The 14,379-nt window shown below is 43.6% G+C and overlaps 1 protein-coding gene across 6 annotated transcripts in view; it reads right to left on the reverse strand.

Moving 5' to 3' along the window:
- LOC112252062 (nuclear factor 1 A-type) overlaps positions 1 to 14,379 on the reverse strand; it is a 357,068-nt gene that overhangs the window by 36,605 nt on the left and 306,084 nt on the right. For 5 of the 6 annotated variants that reach the window (XM_042322993.1, XM_042322995.1, XM_042322994.1 and 2 more), the window contains one exon: positions 2,201 to 2,379. In XM_042322993.1, the coding sequence (XP_042178927.1) occupies positions 2,201 to 2,379 (179 nt within the window). The remainder of the gene's footprint in view (positions 1 to 2,200; positions 2,380 to 14,379) is intronic. The other variant, XM_042322991.1, reaches the window with a different exon arrangement.

Here is a 14,379-nt window from a genome sequence, read left to right on the forward strand (position 1 = left end):
GGACCAAAGACCAATAGGAACATAGAGTTCTATAGAGAGTGTGTTCATAGATCAATGACCAATAGGAACATAGAGTTCTATAGAGAGTGTGTTCATAGACCAAAGATCAATAGGAACATAGAGTTCTATAGAGAGTGTGTGAATGGACCAAAGACCAATAGGAACATAGAGTTCTATAGAGAGTGTGTTCATAGACCAAAGACCAATAGAAACATAGAGTTCTATAGAGAGTGTGTGAATGGACCAAAGACCAATAGGAACATAGCGTTCTATAGAGAGTGTGTGAATGGACCAAAGACCAATAGGAACATAGAGTTCTATAGAGAGTGTGTTCATAGATCAATGACCAATAGAAACATAGAGTTCTATAGAGAGTGTGTTCATAGACCAAAGATCAATAGGAACATAGAGTTCTATAGAGAGTGTGTGAATGGACCAAAGACCAATAGGAACATAGAGTTCTATAGAGAGTGTGTTCATAGACCAAAGACCAATAGGAACATAGAGTTCTATAGAGAGTGTGTGAATGGACCAAAGACCAATAGGAACATAGAGTTCTATAGAGAGTGTGTGAATGGACCAAAGACCAATAGGAACATAGAGTTCTATAGAGAGTGTGTTCATAGACCAAAGACCAATAGGAACATAGAGTTCTATAGAGAGTGTGTTCATAGATCAATGACCAATAGGAACATAGAGTTCTATAGAGAGTGTGTTCATAGACCAAAGACCAATAGGAACATAGAGTTCTATAGAGAGTGTGTTCATAGACCAAAGACCAATAGGAACATAGAGTTCTATAGAGAGGGTGTTCATAGATCAATGACCAATAGGAACACAGAGTTCTATAGAGAAGGTGTTCATAGATCAATGACCAATAGGAACACAGAGTTCTATAGAGAGGGTGTTCATAGATCAAAGACCAATAGGAACATAGAGTTCTATAGAGGGTGTGTGAATGGACCAAAGACCAATATGAACATAGAGTTATATAGAGGGTGTGTGCATGGACCAAAGACCAATAGGAACATAGAGTTCTATAGAGGGAGAAATAAAACTACTGAAGAATCTAAACAGAAGCATCAAAAGGGGGCTAAGAGGCATCGAACGAGGAGGAAAACGGGTTGGTACTGTAAAATGAATGTATGTTTGAGGTATGTACTGTAAAAGAGGTATGTACTGTAAAAGGGGTATTAACTGTAAAATTGTTATGTACTGTAAAATTGTTATGTACTGTAAAAGGGGTATGTACTGTAAAAGGGGTATGTACTGTAAAAGGGGTATGTACTGTAAAAGGGGTATGTACTGTAAAAGGGGTATTTATTGTGAAAGGGGTATGTACTGTAAAAGGGGTGTTTACTGTAAAAGGGGTATTTACTGTAAAAGTGGTATGTACTGTAAAAGGGGTATGTAAAAGGTTTATGTCCTGTAAAAGGGGTATTTATTGTAAAAGGGGTATGTACTGTGAAAGGGGTATGTACTGTAAAATGGGTATTTACTGTAAAAGGGGTATGTACTGTAAAAGAGGTATGTACTGTGAAAGGGGTATGTACTGTAAAAGGGGTATTTACTGTAAAAGGGGTATGTACTGTAAAAGAGGTATGTACTGTAAAAGGGGTATTAACTGTAAAATTGTTATGTACTGTAAAATTGTTATGTACTGTAAAAGGGGTATGTACTGTAAAAGGGGTATGTACTGTAAAAGGGGTATTTATTGTAAAAGGGGTATTTACTGTAAAAGTGGTATGTACTGTAAAAGGGGTATGTAAAAGGTTTATGTCCTGTAAAAGGGGTATTTATTGTAAAAGGGGTATGTACTGTGAAAGGGGTATGTACTGTAAAATGGGTATTTACTGTAAAAGGGGTATGTACTGTAAAAGAGGTATGTACTGTGAAAGGGGTATGTACTGTAAAAGGGGTATTTACTGTAAAAGGGGTATGTACTGTAAAAGAGGTATGTACTGTAAAAGGGGTATTAACTGTAAAATTGTTATGTACTGTAAAATTGTTATGTACTGTAAAAGGGGTATGTACTGTAAAAGGGGTATGTACTGTAAAAGGGGTATTTATTGTAAAAGGGGTATGTACTGTAAAAGGGGTATTTACTGTAAAAGGGGTATTTACTGTAAAAGTGGTATGTACTGTAAAAGGGGTATGTAAAAGGTTTATGTCCTGTAAAAGGCTCCTTCCTTGTTCTTACATTAAGGAAGCCCACCTGTCCTCCCTGCTGGCCTGAGTCGGGGCAGACAAGTTGGACAAACTCCTTGAGGCTCTCCTGGGGGTGGTAACGGATGGCCGGGTGGGAGAAGTAGGAGCCGGGCTGCTGGATGATGGGCGACGTGGGGAAGTGGAGGCTCGACGGCGTGGCGTGGGTACTCGCTGTGGGCGGAGAGGGAGGGAAGGGTGGATAGAGAGAGTTTATTATGTCAATAAAGCATGTTGAATTTGAAGGAGAGAGAGAGAGAGAGAGAGAGAGAGAGATAGGAGGTGATGCAAAGTATCATACATGGTGGGGCTACATGCAAATAGATGGAACCCCCCACACACACATACACACATACACACACACATACACACACACACACACACACACACACACACACACACACACACACACACACACACACACACACACACAACACACACACACACGCAAATTCTTAAACAAACAAACATTGAAACACAAACACACATGGTGACAGACAGTATGACAGGCCTATGGTGACATGGTGGTGACAGACAGTATGACAGGCCTATGGTGACATGGTGGTGACAGAGGGCAGGTGGCCCACAGTGCAGATGACAAGATGCCCCCGGACCATAATGCACCTCACTGTCAATCAGAATGGGGGCGGGCCCTCCGTGACAACCAAAGTTACAAGAGTCCGCTTTCCCTCACAAAAATATTAGCCGTTGACTTGACACCTCCAAATGTGGCGTTTGTCACAATGAGATATACATTTACTGTACATTAGTGACATTAGCATCTGACGTCTGCTCCACCCACAACCACAAGGCTCTCCAGAGGGTAGTGAGGTCTGCACAACGCATCACCGGGGGCAAACTACCTGCCCTCCAGGACACCTACAGCACCCGATGTCACAGGAAGGCCATAAAGATCATCAAGGACAACAACCACCCGAGCCACTGCCTGTTCACCCCGCTACCATCCAGAAGGCGAGGTCAGTATAGGTGCATCAAAGCTGAAACTGAAAAACAGCTTCTATCTCAAGGCCATCAGACTGTTAAACAGCCACCACTAACATTGAGTGCCTGCTGCCAACATACAGACTCAACTCCAGCCACTTTAATAATGGAAAAATTGATGTAATCAATTTATCACTAGCCACTTTATATAATGCTTACATACGCTACATTACTCATCTCATATGTATATACTGCACTCTATACCATCTACTGCATCTTGCCATCTTGATGTAATGTATCACTAGCCACTTTAAACAATGCCACTTTATATGTTTTCATACCCTACATTACTCATCTCATATGTATATACTGTATTTTATACCATTTATCTGCTCGGCCATCGCTCATCCATATATTTATATGTACATATTCTTATTCCATCCCTTTACATGGTGTGTATAAGGTAGTTGTTGTTGAATTGTTAGATTACTTGTTAGATATTACTGCACTGTCGGAACTAGTTGCACAAGCATTTCGCTACACTCGCATTAACATCTGCTAACCATGTGTATGTGACAAATAAAATTTGATTTGATTTGAACAGGAGTCTTGAGACCAGTGAGTTGAGAGGTGTTGGGGCCAAATGTAGGCATTTAGGGTCTGTTTGTTTTGGCTGCAGTCACCAATGATACAACTAACTATTTAAACCCTGAAAGATTCAAACCTGTGTGTGTGTGTGTGTGTGTGTGTGTGTGTGTGTGTGTGTGTGTGTGTGTGTGTGTGTGTGTGTGTGTGTGTGAGAGAGAGAGAGAGAGTGTGTGTGTGTGTGTGTGTGTGTGTGTGTGTGTGTGTCAACGCAAGTACTTGTGTTTGCACACTCCTCTGTACACACGTGTGTGTGTGGGTTGAATGAACCAACCTGAGCATGTCTGCAGCACAGCACTGTCCTCCTGCACCACATGGTATCCCAGGGTAACAGACTCAATGGAGCGAGGCTGATCAACTATTTCATTGTAACCGGCACAATCTAATTAGGCTGCTCTTAATAGAGGTAACATTATTTTATTGGTTATTAGTATAATGCCTGGCTGGGACGTGCGACAGGGGGAGTGGGAGAAAAAGAGAGAGAGAGCGAGAAATTTAGAGAGGGGAGAGAGAGGGTGAGGGAAGGAGAGAGAAAGAGGGGGAGAGAGGGGGAGGGAGAGAGAGAGAGATGGTGAGCTCAGAATGAGAGGGAAGCAGCGAGAGAGAGATGGTGAGCTCAGAATGAGAGGGAAGCAGAGAGAGAGAGAGAGAGAGAGAGATGGTGAGCTCAGAATGAGAGAAAGAGAGAGATGGTGAGCTCAGAATGAGAGAAAAGCAGAGAGAGATGGTGAGCTCAGAATGAGAGAGAAGCAGAGAGAGAGAGAGAGAGATGGTGAGCTCAGAATGAGAGAGAAGCAGAGAGAGAGAGAGAGAGAGATGGTGAGCTCAGAATGAGAGGGAAGCAGAGAGAGAGAGATGGTGAGCTCAGAATGAGAGAAAAGCAGAGAGAGATGGTGAGCTCAGAATGAGAGAGAAGCAGAGAGAGAGAGATGGTGAGCTCAGAATGAGAGAGAAGCAGAGAGAGAGAGAGAGAGATGGTGAGCTCAAAATGAGAGAGAGAGAGAGATGGTGAGCTCAGAATGAGAGAGAAGCAGAGAGAGAGATGGTGAGCTCAGAATGAGAGAGAAGCAGAGAGAGAGAGAGATGGTGAGCTCAGAATGAGAGAGAAGCAGAGAGAGAGATGGTGAGCTCAGAATGAGAGAGAAGCAGAGAGAGAGAGATGGTGAGCTCAGAATGAGGGAGAAGCAGAGAGAGAGATGGTGAGCTCAGAATGAGAGAGAAGCAGAGAGAGAGATGGTGAGCTCAGAATGAGAGAGAAGCAGAGAGAGAGATGGTGAGCTCAGAATGAGAGAGAAGCAGAGAGAGAGAGATGGTGAGCTCAGAATGAGAGAGAAGCAGAGAGAGAGAGATGGTGAGCTCAGAATGAGAGAGAAGCAGAGAGAGAGATGGTGAGCTCAGAATGAGAGAGAAGCAGAGAGAGATAGATAAATTTCAACATACCAATTAGGATTTGGCTAAAAATACTTGAATCAGTCATAGAGCCCATTGCCCTTTATGGTTGTGAGGTCTGGGGTCCGCTCACCAACCAAGACTTCACAAAATGGGACAAACACCAAATTGAGACTCTGCACGCAGAATTCTGCAAAAATATCCTCCGTGTACAACGTAGAACACCAAATAATGCATGCAGAGCAGAATTAGGCCGATACCCACTAATTATCAAAATCCAGAAAAGAGCTGTTAAATTCTACAACCACCTAAAAGGAAGCGATTCACAAACCTTCCATAACAAAGCCATCACCTACAGAGAGATGAACCTGGAGAAGAGTCCCTAAGCAAGCTGGTCCTGGGGCTCTGTTCACAAACACAAACACACCCTACAGAGCCCCAGGACAGCAGCACAATTAGACCCAACCAAATCATGAGAAAGCAAAAAGATAACTACTTAACACATTGGAAAGAATTAACAAAAAAACAGAGCAAACTAGAATGCTATTTGGCCCTAAACAGAGAGTACACAGCGGCAGAATACCTGACCACTGTGACTGACCCAAAATTAAGGAAAGCCTTGACTATGTACAGACTCAGTGAGCATAGCCTTGCTATTGAGAAAGGCCGCCGTAGGCAGACATGGCTCTCAAGAGAAGACAGGCTATGTGCTCACTGCCCACAAAATGAGGTGGAAACTGAGCTGCACTTCCTAACCTCCTGCCCAATGTATGACCATATTAGAGAGACATATTTCCCTCAGATTACACAGATCCACAAAGAATTCGAAAACAAATCCAATTTTGAAAAACTCCCATATCTACTGGGTGAAATTCCACAGTGTGCCATCACAGCAGCAAGATTTGTGACCTGTTGCCACGAGAAAAGGGCAACCAGTGAAGAACAAACACCATTGTAAATACACCCATATTTATGCTTATTTATTTGATCTTGTGTCCTTTAACCATTTGTACATTGTTAAAACACTGTATATATATATATATATAATATGACATTTGTAATGTCTTTACTGTTTTGAAACTTCTGTATGTGTAATGTTTACTGTTAATTTTTGTTGTTTTTCACTTTATATATTCACTTTGTATGTTGTCTACCTCACTTGCTTTGGCAATGTTAACACATGTTTCCCATGCCAATAAAGCCCCTTGAATTGAATTGAATTGAATTGAGAGAGAGATGGTGAGCTCAGAATGAGAGAGAAGCAGAGAGAGAGAGAGATGGTGAGCTGAAACCACATAAACATTATCAAAGCCCCAGCTCCCTGCTGCAGTAATTCACTTAACTTTGCTGTGATTTATGGCTCTATCAATAGAGGCTGACTGGAAACTAGGGCACGATCCTCTATCGCCATGCCGCTATATGGCCATTGTATTTACAGTAATAATAGAATGAACCACGGCTCTCTCTCTGCGTATGTCCCAGATGGCAACCTGTTTCCTATATAATGCACTTCACAAAGCCTCAACAGAGTCTGGAAACTGGACCTGGTCAAATGTAGTGCAACACTTACAGCCTCAATAAAGTCTGACTGGAAACTATTTAGGATAGTGTGCCATTTAGGATGCATTCTCCCTGTGCCCTTCCTCAATTGCTTTCCAGCCTGAGACAGGGCGGGACAGAGAGAGACCCCTCCTTTTTGGCGTGCTCCGTCTTTTCATGTCCCTTTTGTTTGGCGGGATGGAATGGACTTTTGGACACACACACACACACACACACACACACACACACACACACACACACACACACACACACACACACACACGGTGTAGGAGTGGAGTGTCCAGACTCCTCTACTGAATAATTACTGTGTTTGCTGAGGCATTGCTGCAGTGGCTGCAGGCAGGACAGAGAACCACACTGACCTCACAGAGACAGACACACCCTTTCCCAGTCACTCCTCCTCCCACTCTGTCACCCTCTCTCTCTCTCTCTCTCTCTCTCTCTCTCTCTCTCTCTAATTCAATTTCAATTCAAGGGCTTTAATGGCATGGGAAACATGTGTTAACATTGCCAAAGCAAGTGAGGTAGACAACATACAAAGTGAATATATAAAGTGAAAAACAACAAAAATTAACAGTAAACATTACACATACAGAAGTTTCAAAACAGTAAAGACATTACAAATGTCATATTATATATATACAGTGTTTTTACAATGTACAAATGGTTAAAGGACACCAAGATAAAATAAATAAGCATAAATATGGGTTGTATTTACAATGGTGTTTGTTCTTCACTGGTTGCCCTTTTCTCATGGCAACAGGTCACAAATCTTGCTGCTGTGATGGCACACTGTGGAATTTCACCCAGTAGATATGGGAGTTTTTCAAAATTGGGTTTGTTTTCAAATTATTTTCTTCTCTCTCTATCTCTCTCTCTGTCACCCTCTCTCTCTCACACTCTCCCTTTCTCTCTCTCCCTCTCTCCCCCTCTCTCTCTGTCACCCTCTCTCTCTATCTGTCTCTCTGTCACCCTCTCTCTCTATCTGTCTCTCTGTCACCCTCTCTCTCTCTCTCTCTCTCTCCCTTTCTCTCTCTCTCTCTCTGTCTCTCTCTCTCACACTCTCCCTTTCTCTATCTTCCTCTCTTTCTCTCTCTCACCTTCTCTCCCTCCTCTCTCTCTCTCCCTCCTCTCTCTCTCTCTCTCTTTGTCACCCTCTCTCTCTCTCTCTCTCCTTTCTCTCTCACCCTCTCTCTCTCTCACACACTGTCCCCTTCTCTCTCTCCCCCTCTTTCTCTCTCTCTCACCCTCTCTCCCTCTTTCTCTATTACCCTCTCTCTCTCACCCTCTCTCTCTCACCCTCTCTCTCTCTCTCTTTCACCCTCTCTCTCACACTCTCTCTTTCTCTCTCTCTCACCCTCTCTCTCTATCACCCTCTCTCTCACCCTCTCTCTCTATCACGCTCTCTCTCTCTCACCCTCTCTCTCTCTTTCACCCTCTCTCTCACCCCCTATCACTCCTCTCTTTCTTTCTCTCTCTCACCCTCTCTCTCCCTCTCTCTCTCTCACCCTCTCTTTTTCTCTCTCTCACCCTCTCTCTTTTTCTCTCTCTCTAACCCTCTCCCTCCATCTCTCTCTCTCTTTTTCTCTCTCACCCTCTCTCTCTCACCCTCTCTCTCCATCTCTCTCTCTCCATCTCTCTCTCTCTCTCTCTCTCTCTCTTCCTCAACCCTGGTAAACCTTCACTCACTTCTTTCAGCCATAAGTCATGTTCAGGTATGTGAAGTATCAGGCTGTGTTAACGTAGCACAGTGTTATGGGTTGCTACAGCACACATGCTTGTCTTAGGGAGCCCTTGCTAGAGATGTGGCCTGGACTGGTTGTGCTACATTTATCTAGTGTACAGTAAAGAGTACAGGGAGACAGGAACATTTTAACAAGTCACTCTGCAGGCAACACCTGACAAGTGTAATAATGAAACCCTCCCTGACACATGCAGACCCCCAACCACACACACACACACACACACACACACACACACACACACACACACACACACACACACACACACACACACACACACACAGGACATAAGGGAGGTCCTGCGTCCCCCATTCCGATCATAATCAATCATTTGTGTTTCCACACCACCCCTCCGGTCTCAACAAGCTCTCCAGCAGCACTGTCATTCACATGTCACTTAGACTGAGTCAAGATGGCACCCTATTCCCTATGAAGTGCACTACTTTCGACCAGGGACCAAGGATGCACTATATAGAGTACAGAGAATAGGATGCCATTTTGGACGTACCCCTAGTCACTAGATCACCATCACTTATCCCATCCAGTATAGACTTCCTTTCTGACTGCTCGCTGCCTTTCTGGCTACTCACCAGCTCCTGTCCCACCCTGCCAACCAGTCCAAGAAGGGTCCGCCAAGGTCAATTATGCAAATGGTCAGAGTCAATTAGGAATGTTTCTTTAAAAAAAAAGGGTGACCAGAACTAAAGTGTTTGCAAAATAATTTCCAATGACTTAAATAGCCTTGGACAACGTGTCATGTTCCGCATTTACACTGTGGTGAATGTTCTCCAGGGGAGGAATTGCGAGTAAACAAAGTTTTACGGCCATGTTTCAGCTTTTCATCTAACAAGTCCAAAAAGGCTTTTTATCATGCAGAGGGGGTCTGGGGGGGGTCTGCTCCTCAATCACCCTTAGCCTGGTTAAACTAGCCTGGTTAAACTAGCCTGGTTAAACTAACCTGGTTAAACTAGCCTGGTTAAACTAACCTGGTTAAACTAGCCTGGTTAAACTAGCCTGGTTAAACTAGCCTGGTTAAACTAGCCCAGTTAAACTAGCCTGGTTAAACTAGCCTGGTTAAACTAGCCTGGTTAAACTAGCCTGGTCACCATTACTTGGTGAGTGCAGCATTCAGTCTGCTTTAACCTGGCTAGGAAAGCGCTGTCAATGCACTTAAACATGAATGATCTATGAATGAATGATTATGATAGGAGAGCTGTCAAAATACCATGAGAGTTCAGCATATTCCATGAGGATAACATTATAACATCATTATGTTTGCATTGTGCACTCGTAAAAAACTCCACAAAGTGGTAAAGGAGAAGGTTTGAAATGGATCTGACCTGCCTGGTAAAAGAAAAGTTTAATGCATCAAATAAAAGGAGACATCAGGGCACCAGTGTCAAGACCCCATAGACAGCAGGGTGTTACAATGAGCCTCTCTCTCTGTCTGCTACAGAGAACGATGCACAATAGTTCAAAACTCCCTGGATGAGCAGTGTAGGATGGGGGCCTCCCTTTCTCTCAGGTTTATTTGGGCTTCTCCTCATGAGGAAGGTGCCACGTTGTACTGCGTGTTGTCATGTTCACGTTGTACTGAGTGTTCTCATGTTCACGTTGTACTGAGTGTTCTCATGTTCACGTTGTGCTGAGTGTTCTCATGTTCACGTTGTACTGAGTGTTCTCATGTCACGTTGTACTGAGTGTTCTCATGTTCACGTTGTACTGAGTGTTCTCATGTTCACGTTGTGCTGAGTGTTCTCATGTTCACGTTGTACTGAGTGTTCTCATGTCACGTTGTACTAAGTGTTCTCATGTTCACGTTGTACTGAGTGTTCTCATGTTCACGTTGTACTGAGTGTTCTCATGTCACGTTGTGCTGAGTGTTCTCATGTTCACGTTGTACTGAGTGTTCTCATGTTCACGTTGTACTGAGTGTTCTCATGTCACGTTGTACTGAGTGTTGTCATGTTCATGTTGTACTGGGTGTTCTCATGTTCACGTTGTGCTGAGTGTTCTCATGTTCACGTTGTACTGAGTGTTCTCATGTTCACGTTGTACTGAGTGTTCTCATGTTCACGTTGTACTGAGTGTTCTCATGTTCACGTTGTACTGAGTGTTCTCATGTTCACGTTGTGCTGAGTGTTCTCATGTTCACGTTGTGCTGAGTGTTCTCATGTTCACGTTGTGCTGAGTGTTGTCATGTTCACGTTGTACTGAGTGTTCTCATGTTCACGTTGTACTGAGTGTTCTCATGTTCACGTTGTACTGAGTGTTCTCATGTCACGTTGTGCTGAGTGTTCTCATGTCACGTTGTACTGAGTGTTCTCATGTCACGTTGTGCTGAGTGTTCTCATGTTCACGTTGTACTGAGTGTTCTCATGTTCACGTTGTACTGAGTGTTCTCATGTCACGTTGTGCTGAGTGTTCTCATGTCACGTTGTACTGAGTGTTCTCATGTCACGTTGTACTGAGTGTTCTCATGTCACGTTGTACTGAGTGTTCTCATGTTCACGTTGTGCTGAGTGTTCTCATGTTCACGTTGTGCTGAGTGTTGTCATGTTCACGTTGTGCTGAGTGTTGTCATGTTCACGTTGTACTGAGTGTTCTCATGTTCACGTTGTACTGAGTGTTCTCATGTTCACGTTGTACTGAGTGTTCTCATGTCACGTTGTGCTGAGTGTTCTCATGTCACGTTGTACTGAGTGTTCTCATGTCACGTTGTGCTGAGTGTTCTCATGTTCACGTTGTACTGAGTGTTCTCATGTTCACGTTGTACTGAGTGTTCTCATGTCACGTTGTGCTGAGTGTTCTCATGTCACGTTGTACTGAGTGTTCTCATGTTCACGTTGTACTGAGTGTTCTCATGTCACGTTGTACTGAGTGTTCTCATGTTCACGTTGTACTGAGTGTTCTCATGTCACGTTGTACTGAGTGTTCTCATGTCACGTTGTACTGAGTGTTCTCATGTTCACGTTGTACTGCGTGTTCTCATGTTCACGTTGTACTGAGTGTTCTCATGTTCACGTTGTACTGAGTGTTGTCATGTTCACGTTGTACTGCGTGTTGTCATGTTCACGTTGTACTGAGTGTTCTCATGTTCACGTTGTACTGAGTGTTCTCATGTCACGTTGTACTGAGTGTTCTCATGTCACGTTGTACTGAGTGTTCTCATGTTCATGTTATACTGAGTGTTCTCATGTTCACGTTGTATTGAGTGTTCTCATGTTCACGTTGTACTGAGTGTTCTCATGTTCACGTTGTACTGAGTGTTCTCATGTTCACGTTGTACTGAGTGTTCTCATGTTCACGTTGTACTGAGTGTTCTCATGTTCATGTTGTACTGAGTGTTCTCATGTTCACGTTGTACTGAGTGTTCTCATGTTCACGTTGTACTGAGTGTTCTCATGTTCATGTTGTACTGAGTGTTCTCATGTTCACGTTGTACTGAGTGTTCTCATGTTCACGTTGTACTGAGTGTTCTCATGTTCACGTTGTACTGAGTGTTCTCATGTTCACGTTGTACTGAGTGTTCTCATGTTCACGTTGTACTGAGTGTTCTCATGTTCACGTTGTACTGAGTGTTCTCATGTTCACGTTGTACTGAGTGTTCTCATGTTCACGTTGTACTGAGTGTTCTCATGTTCATGTTGTACTGAGTGTTCTCATGTTCACGTTGTACTGAGTGTTCTCATGTTCACGTTGTACTGAGTGTTCTCATGTTCATGTTGTACTGAGTGTTCTCATGTTCACGTTGTACTGAGTGTTCTCATGTTCACGTTGTACTGAGTGTTCTCATGTTCACGTTGTACTGAGTGTTCTCATGTTCACGTTGTACTGAGTGTTCTCATGTTCACGTTGTACTGAGTGTTCTCATGTTCACGTTGTACTGAGTGTTCTCATGTTCACGTTGTACTGAGTGTTCTCATGTTCATGTTGTACTAAGTGTTCTCATGTTCACGTTGTACTGAGTGTTCTCATGTTCACGTTGTACTGAGTGTTCTCATGTCACGTTGTACTGAGTGTTCTCATGTTCACGTTGTACTGAGTGTTCTCATGTTCACGTTGTACTGAGTGTTCTCATGTCACGTTGTACTGAGTGTTCTCATGTTCACGTTGTACTGAGTGTTCTCATGTTCATGTTGTACTGAGTGTTCTCATGTTCACGTTGTACTGAGTGTTCTCATGTTCACGTTGTACTGAGTGTTCTCATGTTCACGTTGTACTGAGTGTTCTCATGTTCACGTTGTACTGAGTGTTCTCATGTTCACGTTGTGCTGAGTGTTCTCATGTTCACGTTGTGCTGAGTGTTCTCATGTTCACGTTGTACTGCGTGTTGTCATGTTCACGTTGTACTGAGTGTTCTCAGTGTCCGAGCAGCTAATTCCCCACTAGACTGCTAGGCTAGCTATGTAACCCCATGCCCCCCTACCTCATCCATTCAACTCCAAGGGGACAAGCTGTAGTTTGGGGGTTGGGTGGAAGGAGAGATGGAGGAGGTTGGGGACATTCTCCCCAGCAGGGTCTCGAAGGGCCTTTCAGTGGGGCTCTAAGGGAGGCCTGTTAGCAGTGACTTTAGCACATCGTTATGGAGGACAGATGAAACTGAGTCTGGAAGTGACGGCAGGTCCTCCCCACACCGCGCCCAGTGGGTGGGCCTGTAGCTAATCTGGGTCAAATATGCAAATGTGGTGACGTGGGAGGGGACAGGAGGGGAGACTGGAGGCTGACTTCAGACAGCTGGCGGGAGATGGAGAAAGGGAGGGAGGAAGGGAAGGAGAGATGAGAGAGAGAGGGAGCAGTGGGCTCCATTGTAGTCTGGGCATGCATGAGGGGCTGCATGCCCAACAGAAAAGCTCTCTGGATTAGTTCCACTTTGAAAATCGCGTTGGTTCGCTAGCTTTTTCTTCCCCCACCTTGTAGTTCTATTTCACTGCCAACTTTTCCTTCAAAAATACATTTTAATTTAATAATAAAAGCAGTGATTAAAAGAAAAAGCCTCCCTTATTATGACGTGTGGTTTGTGGGGGAGAGATATCAACAGGTGGCTCTGTGTGCGCGTATGAGTGTGTGTGCGTGTGTGTGCGTGTGTGTGCATGCCTGCATTAATCCGTGGGAGGAGAAGGCTGAGGAGTGTTTTAATAGCTCTTTTGAAGACGAGAAGTCGAGCTAACGAACCGTGCGGCTTGTGAGTCTTTGTTTGCCAAATTGTGGTGCCCTGCGGCTACACCTACGTCTCTCGGCTCAACGGGTTCGGCTAACATTTCAGGAGGGAAAGTGGTGCGTGAAGAAGAATCTCTGAGTATGATAAATCAATTACAGTTGAAATTGGTACCACAGGGCGGTTAAAGTCAACCAAATAGATATGACAACCGTCTCGACTGATGAAGATTAATGAACACCATCATTTTGGCCTTTTATGTTAGTGTAGAACACAACATCCCAAATCTAATAGTCATACCACATAATGACAGGGCTTAATCTGATAGTTGTACCACATAATGACAGGGCTTAATCTGATAGTTGTACCACATAATGACAGGGCTTAATCTGACAGTTATACCACATAATGACAGGACTTAATCTGACAGTTGTACCACATAATGACAGGGCTTAATCTGACAGTTATACCACATAATGACAGGGCTTAATCTGATAGTTATACCACATAATGACAGGGTTTATCTGATAGTTGTACCACATAATGACAGGGCTTAATCTGATAGTTGTACCACATAATGACAGGGCTTAATCTGATAGTTGTACCACATAATGACAGGGCTTAATCTGATAGTTGTACCACATAATGACAGGGTTTAATCTGATAGTTGTACCACATAATGACAGGGCTTAATCTGACAGTTATACCACATAATGACAGGATTTAATCTGATAGTTA

The sequence above is a fragment of the Oncorhynchus tshawytscha genome, linkage group LG06, assembly GCF_018296145.1.
Source record: "Oncorhynchus tshawytscha isolate Ot180627B linkage group LG06, Otsh_v2.0, whole genome shotgun sequence".
Lineage (NCBI taxonomy): Eukaryota > Metazoa > Chordata > Actinopteri > Salmoniformes > Salmonidae > Oncorhynchus > Oncorhynchus tshawytscha.